Below are 8600 nucleotides of genomic sequence, written 5' to 3'. Positions count from 1 at the left end.
CTCTCTCTTCCTAGCCCCGTTCATCTCTCTTTCTTGCTCTCCCCTTCTCTCTCGCCAACTCTCTCCCCTCCTTCCCCCTTCTCCATCCCTCCCTCTCTCCTCCTCTCTCCAACTCTCCCCCTTCCCTCTTCTCCATCCCTCTCTCTCTCCTCCTCTCTCTCTCTCTCTCTCCAACTCTCTCCCCTTCCCTCTTCTCCATCCCTCTCTCTCTCCTCCTCTCTCTCTCTCTCTCTCTCCAACTCTCTGCCCCTTCCCTCTTCTCCATCCCTCTCTCTCTCCTCCTCTCTCTCCAACTCTCTCCCCCTTCCCTCTTCTCCATCCCTCTCTCTCTCTCCTCCTCTCTCTCTCTCCAACTCTCTGCCCCTTCCCTCTTCTCCATCCCTCTCTCTCTCTCCTCCTCTCTCTCTCTCTCTCCAACTCTCTGCCCCTTCCCTCTTCTCCATCTCCCTCTCTCCCTTCGCCCCTCTCTCTCTCTCTCTCTCTCTCCCCACTCCCTCCCCGCCCTAACATCAACATTCACGCCCACCAAACCAACCACCCCTCGAACCCCCCCCCCCACCCGCCCACCCCAGGAAAAAACCTCCCTCCCCTTTAATCCCTTGGATTCTGACGAGAGACCCTAAACCATAGCTGTCGCCCTCCTCTCCCCCGCAAATGTCTAGGTGCAACGGAATGCATAAGCGGTAAGGCGTAGACGAGAGAGGGAACGAGTCGGGAGGAGGTGAGGTCAGGAGGAGAGGGGGTTGAGAGAGAGAGAGAGAGCGAGAGAGTGGGGTAGCCCCCCTCGCATTCCCTCCCTGCCCGCACCGCCCCCCCCACCCCTCGTTCCTCCTGATCTCTCTCAGTTGGTTTTCTCCACCAGTTCGTACACCACCGTGACAGAGGTGCGGTCGATACACGTGAAGTTGGCGCTCTCAGTCATGGTCTCGAAGCCCAGGAGGATGAGGACATCCACCGGGACGATGTACTTCTTCTCTTCGATCCGGACGGTGGCCTTCACGGTGCGGTTGGGTGGGACGCTGACTGAGAGCTCCAGCGTGCGGCCCAGCGTGTGGGTCCAGCTCTCGGCCACCCCCTTCTCCACCCGCAGGCCCCGCTCCAGCTCCAGCCTCAGCTCGGCCCCCAGGGTGAGGAAGAAGCCCTCCGAAAAGCTGGCGGCGTCCACGCGCAAGGTCGCGCCCCGGTGCAGGACCGTGCGGGCGGAGAAGTCGAAGCGCTCGCGGATGCTCAGCTCCACCTGCAGCACGTGGCCGACCGTCAGTAGCTGGCCGACGGGCGAGCTGTTCTCGATGAGGACCTCTTTGAGCATCTCCACCGTGGAGGTGGCGGTCACTCGGGAGCAGAGCATCTGGATGCTGGTAACCACCGGCAGGCCTTGGGTCAAGGGGCAGAGGTGGCTGACCATGTCATTGAACGGGAGCGCCCCGTACTTCGAGTAGTTGAGGACCGTGCCCACACCGGCCAGGCGCTTGCGGCCCTGGTTTGACGGTTCAGAGGATAGGAGCCAGACCCCGCCGGTCACCCGGTGGGAGGAGATCTGGTTGTTGACGTCGCTGTAGGCCAGGCTGGTCTCGTCGAAGAAAGTCCGCTTGGTGCCGCCCAGCCCGACGCTGGTGAACACCTCGATGGCCGGGCTGCCCAGCGGCAAATCCACCACCCGCACCGAGGTGATCCGCCGGCGGAGGTGGCCCAGGTCCGGGTAGCAGCCTTCCGCAAAGACCTCTAGGGTCTCAGCCCGGTCGCCGGAGCAGGCGGTGTCGGAGCAGGCCAGCCAGGGTGCCCCGTGCACCTTCAGCGACTGGGCGGCACAGTTGAAACCCTCCGCCGCCAGGTCACTCACGTTCTTCCGCAACAGCCGCCTCAGGCCCCCGAACCCAGTCGATTCGTACAAGACGATGGCTGATCCTTCGATGCTGGCGAGCTCGCACGGGATCACGCCCGCGATCTCGGTGCAGCCGGACGTGGAACTGCAGAGAGAGAGAGAGAGAGAGAGAGAGAGAATCATAGAAAGTTACAACACAGAAGGAGGCATTTCAGCCCATCTGGTCCGTGCCGGCCGACAAAGAGCGATCCAACATAATCCCAGGTGGGAGTGAATGGGAAGAGGTTTTTGTCCATTGGGATTCTGTAATGTGGGAGTGAATGGGAAGGGGTTTGTGTCCATTGGGATTGTGTACAATGGGAGTGAATAGGAAGGGGTTTGTGTCCATTAAGATTGTGTACAATGGGAGTGAATGGGAAGGCATTGAGTCCATTGGGATTCTGTACAATGGGAGTGAATGGGAAGGGGTTTGGGTCCATTAGGATTCTGTACTGTGAGAGTGAATGGGAAGGGGTTTGGGTCCATTGGGATTGTGTACAATGGGAGTGAATGGGAAGGCGTTGAGTCCATTGGGATTCTGTACTGTGGGAGTGAATGGGAAGGGGTTTGGGTCCATTGGGATTGTGTACAATGGGAGTGAATGGGAAGGCGTTGAGTCCATTGGGATTCTGTACTGTGAGAGTGAATGGGAAGGGGTTTGGGTCCTTTGGGATTCTGTACAGTGGGAGTGAATGGGAAGGAGTTGGGTCCTTTGGGATTCTGTGCAGTGGGAGTGAATGGGAAGGGGTTTGGGTCCATTGGGATTCTGTCCAATGGGAGCGAATGGGAAGGGGTTTGGGTCCATTGGGATTGTGTACAATGGGAGTGAATGGGAAGGCGTTGAGTCCATTGGGATTCTGTACTGTGGGAGTGAATGGGAAGGGGTTTGGGTCCTTTGGGATTATGTACAGTGGGAGTGAATGGGAAGGAAATGGGTCCTTTGGGATTCTGTGCAGTGGGAGTGAATGGGAAGGGGTTTGGGTCCTCTGGGATTCGGTACAATGGGAGTGAATGGGAAGGGGTCTGGGTCCATTGGGATTGTGTACAATGGGAGTGAATGGGAAGGGGTTTGGTTCCATTGGGATTGTGTACAATGGGAGTGAATGGGAAGGGGTTTGGATCCATTGGGATTCTGTACTGTGGGAGTGAATGGGAAGGGGTTTGGGTCCATTGGGATTCTGTCTAATGGGAGCGAATGGGAAGGGGTTTGGGTCCATTGGGATTCTGTCCAATGGGAGCGAATGGGAAGGGGTTTGGGTCCTCTGGGATTCTGTACAATGGGAGTGAATGGGAAGGGGTTTGGTTCCATTGGGATTGTGTACAATGGGAGTGAATGGGAAGGGGTTTGGTCCATTGACATTTTGTACTGTGGGAGTGAATGGGAAGGGGTTTGGGTCCATTGGGATTGTGTACAATGGGAGTGAATAGGAAGGGGTTGTGTCCATTGGGGTTCTGTACAATGGGAGTGAATGGGAAGGGGTTTGGGTCCATTGGGATTCTGTACTGTGGGTGTGAATGGAAAGGGGTTTGTGTCCATTGGGATTGTGTATAATGGGAATGAATGGGATGGGATTGGGTCCTTTGGGATTTTGTACTGTGGGAGTGAATGGGATGGGGTTTGTGTCCTTTGGTATTCTGTCCAATGGGAGTGAATGGGAAGGGGTTGGGTCCATTGCGATTGTGTACAGTGGGAGTCAATGGGAAGGGGCTGGGTCCTTTGGGATTGTGTACAATGGGAGTGAATGGGAAGCGGTTTGGGTCCATTGGGATTCTGTACAATGGGAGTGAATGGGAAGGGGTTTGGGTCCATTGGGATTGTGTACAATGGGAGTGAATGGGAAGGGGTTTGGGTCCAATGGGATTCTGTACTGTGGGAGTGAATGGGAAGGGGTTTGGGTCCATTGGGATTGTGTACAATGGGAGTGAATGGGAAGGGGTTGGGTCCATTGGGATTCTGTACTGCGGAAGTGAATGGGAAGGGGGTTGGGTCCTTTGGGATTCTGTACAGTGGGAGTGAATGGGAAGGAGTTGTGTCCTTTGGGATTCTGTACAGTGGGAGTGAATGGGAAGGGGTTTGGGTCCATTGGGATTCTGTCCAATGGGAGCGAATGGGAAGGGGTTGGGTCCTTTGGGATTCTGTACTGTGGGAGTGAATGGGAAGCGTTTGGGTCCTCTGGGATTCTATACAATGGGACTGAATGGGAAGGGGTTTGGGTCCATTGTGATTGTGTACAATGGGAGTGAATGGGAAGGGGGTTGCTTCCATTGGGATTGTGTACAATGGGAGTAAATGGGAAGGGGTTTGGTCCATTGAGATTTTGTACAGTGGGAGTGAATGTGAAGGGTTTGGGTCCATTGGGATTGTGTACAGTGGGAGTGAATGGGAAGGGGTTTGGGTCCATTGGGATTGTGTACAATGGGAGTGAATGGGAAGGGGTTGGGTCCATTAGGGTTCTGTACAATGGGAGTGAATGGGAAGGGGTTTGGGTCCTCTGGCATTCTGTACAATGGGAGTGAATGGGATGGGATTGGGTCCTTTGGGATTCTATACAATGGGAGTGAATGGGAAGGGGTTCGGTCCTCTGGGATTCTGTACAATGGGAGTGAATGGGAAGGGGTTGTGTCCATTGGGGTTCTGTACAATGGGAGTGAATGGGAAGGGGTTTGGGTCCTCTGGGATTCTGTACAATGGGAGTGAATGGGATGGGATTGGATCCTTTGGGATTCTGTACAATGGGAGTGAATTGGAAGGGGTTGGGTCCATTGCGATTGTGTACAGAGGTAGTGAATGGGAAGGGGTTGGGTCCATTGCGATTGTATACAGTGGGAGCGAATGGGAAGGGGCTGCGTCCTTTGGGATTGTGTACAATGGGAGTGAATGCGAAGGGGTTTGGGTCCTTTGGGATTGTGTACAATGGGAGTGAATTGGAAGGGGTTTGTGTCCATTGGGATTGTGTACAATGGGAGTGAATGGGAAGGGCTTGGGTCCATTGGGATTCTGTACTGTGGAAGTGAATGGGAAGGGGTTTGGGTCCATTGGGATTGTGTACAATGGGAGTGAATGGGAAGGGGTTGTGTCCATTGGGGTTCTGTACAATGGGAGTGAATGGGAAGGGGTTTGGGTCCATTGGGATTCTGTACTGTGGGTGTGAATGGAAAGGGGTTTGTGTCCATTGGGATTGTGTATAATGGGAATGAATGGGATGGGATTGGGTCCTTTGGGATTCTGTACTGTGGGAGTGAATGGGAAGGGGTTTGGGTCATTTGAGATTTTGTACTGTGGGAGTGAATGGGATGGGGTTTGTGTCCTTTGGTATTCTGTCCAATGGGAGTGAATGGGAAGGGGTTGGGTCCATTGTGATTGTGTACAGTGGGAGTCAATGGGAAGGGGCTGGGTCCTTTGGGATTGTGTACAATGGGAGTGAATGGGAAGCGGTTTGGGTCCATTGGGATTCTGTACAATGGGAGTGAATGGGAAGGGGTTTGGGTCCATTGGGATTGTGTACAATGGGAGTGAATGGGAAGGGGTTTGGGTCCAATGGGATTCTGTACTGTGGGAGTGAATGGGAAGGGGTTTGGGTCCATTGGGATTGTGTACAATGGGAGTGAATGGGAAGGGGTTGGGTCCATTGGGATTCTGTACTGCGGAAGTGAATGGGAAGGGGGTTGGGTCCTTTGGGATTCTGTACAGTGGGAGTGAATGGGAAGGAGTTGTGTCCTTTGGGATTCTGTACAGTGGGAGTGAATGGGAAGGGGTTTGGGTCCATTGGGATTCTGTCCAATGGGAGCGAATGGGAAGGGGTTGGGTCCTTTGGGATTCTGTACTGTGGGAGTGAATGGGAAGCGTTTGGGTCCTCTGGGATTCTATACAATGGGACTGAATGGGAAGGGGTTTGGGTCCATTGTGATTGTGTACAATGGGAGTGAATGGGAAGGGGGTTGCTTCCATTGGGATTGTGTACAATGGGAGTAAATGGGAAGGGGTTTGGTCCATTGAGATTTTGTACAGTGGGAGTGAATGTGAAGGGTTTGGGTCCATTGGGATTGTGTACAGTGGGAGTGAATGGGAAGGGGTTTGGGTCCATTGGGATTGTGTACAATGGGAGTGAATGGGAAGGGGTTGGGTCCATTAGGGTTCTGTACAATGGGAGTGAATGGGAAGGGGTTTGGGTCCTCTGGCATTCTGTACAATGGGAGTGAATGGGATGGGATTGGGTCCTTTGGGATTCTATACAATGGGAGTGAATGGGAAGGGGTTCGGTCCTCTGGGATTCTGTACAATGGGAGTGAATGGGAAGGGGTTGTGTCCATTGGGGTTCTGTACAATGGGAGTGAATGGGAAGGGGTTTGGGTCCTCTGGGATTCTGTACAATGGGAGTGAATGGGATGGGATTGGATCCTTTGGGATTCTGTACAATGGGAGTGAATTGGAAGGGGTTGGGTCCATTGCGATTGTGTACAGAGGTAGTGAATGGGAAGGGGTTGGGTCCATTGCGATTGTGTACAGAGGTAGTGAATGGGAAGGGGTTGGGTCCATTGCGATTGTATACAGTGGGAGCGAATGGGAAGGGGCTGCGTCCTTTGGGATTGTGTACAATGGGAGTGAATGCGAAGGGGTTTGGGTCCTTTGGGATTGTGTACAATGGGAGTGAATTGGAAGGGGTTTGTGTCCATTGGGATTGTGTACAATGGGAGTGAATGGGAAGGGCTTGGGTCCATTGGGATTCTGTACTGTGGAAGTGAATGGGAAGGGGTTTGGGTCCATTGGGATTGTGTACAATGGGAGTGAATGGGAAGGGGTTGTGTCCATTGGGGTTCTGTACAATGGGAGTGAATGGGAAGGGGTTTGGGTCCATTGGGATTCTGTACTGTGGGTGTGAATGGAAAGGGGTTTGTGTCCATTGGGATTGTGTATAATGGGAATGAATGGGATGGGATTGGGTCCTTTGGGATTCTGTACTGTGGGAGTGAATGGGAAGGGGTTTGGGTCATTTGAGATTTTGTACTGTGGGAGTGAATGGGATGGGGTTTGTGTCCTTTGGTATTCTGTCCAATGGGAGTGAATGGGAAGGGGTTGGGTCCATTGTGATTGTGTACAGTGGGAGTCAATGGGAAGGGGCTGGGTCCTTTGGGATTGTGTACAATGGGAGTGAATGGGAAGCGGTTTGGGTCCATTGGGATTCTGTACAATGGGAGTGAATGGGAAGGGGTTTGGGTCCATTGGGATTGTGTACAATGGGAGTGAATGGGAAGGGGTTTGGTTCCATTGGGATTGTGTACAATGGGAGTGAATGGGAAGGGGTTTGGGTCCAATGGGATTCTGTACTGTGGGAGTGAATGGGAAGGGGTTTGGGTCCATTGGGATTGTGTACAATGGGAGTGAATGGGAAGGGGTTGGGTCCATTGGGATTCTGTACTGCGGAAGTGTATGGGAAGGGGTTTGGGTCCTTTGGGATTCTGTACAGTGGGAGTGAATGGGAAGGAGTTGTGTCCTTTGGGATTCTGTACAGTGGGAGTGAATGGGAAGGGGTTTGGGTCCATTGGGATTCTGTCCAATGGGAGCGAATGGGAAGGGGTTGGGTCCTTTGGAATTCTGTACTGTGGGAGTGAATGGGAAGCGTTTGGGTCCTCTGGGATTCTATACAATGGGACTGAATGGGAAGGGGTTTGGGTCCATTGTGATTGTGTACAATGGGAGTGAATGGGAAGGGGGTTGCTTCCATTGGGATTGTGTACAATGGGAGTGAATGGGAAGGGGTTTGGTCCATTGAGATTTTGTACTGTAGGAGTGAATGGGAAGGGGTTTGTGTCCATTGGGATTCTGTACAATGGGAGTGAATGGGAAGGGGTTGTGTCCATTGGGGTTCTGTACAATGGGAGTGAATGGGAAGGGGTTTGGGTCCTCTGGGATTCTGTACAATGGGAGTGAATGGGATGGGATTGGATCATTTGGGATTCTGTACAATGGGAGTGAATTGGAAGGGGTTGGGTCCATTGCGATTGTGTGCAGAGGTAGTGAATGGGAAGGGGTTGGGTCCATTGCGATTGTGTACAGTGGGAGTGAATGCGAAGGGGTTTGGGTCCTTTGGGATTGTGTACAATGGGAGTGAATGCGAAGGGGTTTGGGTCCTTTGGGATTGTGTACAATGGGAGTGAATTGGAAGGGGTTTGTGTCCATTGGGATTGTGTACATTGGGAGTTAATAGGAAGGGCTTTGGGTTCATTGGGATTCTGTACTGTGGGAGTGAATGGGAAGGGGTTTGGGTCCATTGGGATTGTGTGCAATGGGAGTGAATGGGAAGGGCTTGGGTCCATTGGGATTCTGTACTGTGGAAGTGAATGGGAAGGGGTTTGGGTCCTTTGGGATTCTGTACAGTGGGAGTGAATGGGAAGGAGTTGGGTCCTTTGGGGTTCTGTACAGTGGGAGTGAATGGGAAGGGGTTTGGGTCCATTGGGATTCTGTCCAATGGGAGCGATTAGGAAGGGGTTGGTTCCGTTGGGATTCTGTACTGTGGGAGTGAATGGGAAGGGTTTGGGTCCTCTGGGATTCTGTACAATGGGAGTCAATGGGAAGGGGTTTGGGTCCATTGGGATCGTGTACAATTGGAGTGAATGGCAAGGGGTTTGGTTCCATTCGGATTGTGTACAATGGGAGTGAATGGGAAGGGGTTTGGGCCCAATGGGATTCTGTACCGTCGGAGTGAATGGGAAGGGGTTTGTGTCCATTGGGATTGTGTAC

General features: G+C 53.0%; 1 protein-coding gene across 1 annotated transcript in view; it reads right to left on the bottom strand.

The window, feature by feature from the left end:
- Window positions 1-841: 841 nt before the first annotated feature.
- The window catches only part of LOC147094572 (epidermal differentiation-specific protein-like), a 64972-nt gene continuing 57213 nt past the window's right edge, over window positions 842-8600 (bottom strand). The window contains exon 2 of the mRNA XM_085974223.1: window positions 842-1967. Within this exon, the coding sequence (XP_085830349.1) occupies window positions 842-1967 (1126 nt within the window). The remainder of the gene's footprint in view (window positions 1968-8600) is intronic.

This window comes from Somniosus microcephalus, unplaced genomic scaffold, assembly GCF_052327205.1.
Source record: "Somniosus microcephalus isolate GS21.2 unplaced genomic scaffold, FLI_Smic_1.0 unresolved_chr1, whole genome shotgun sequence".
NCBI lineage: Eukaryota > Metazoa > Chordata > Chondrichthyes > Squaliformes > Somniosidae > Somniosus > Somniosus microcephalus.
Note: the sequence above shows the minus strand (reverse complement) of the source record. Positions and strands in the feature narration are given on the sequence as shown.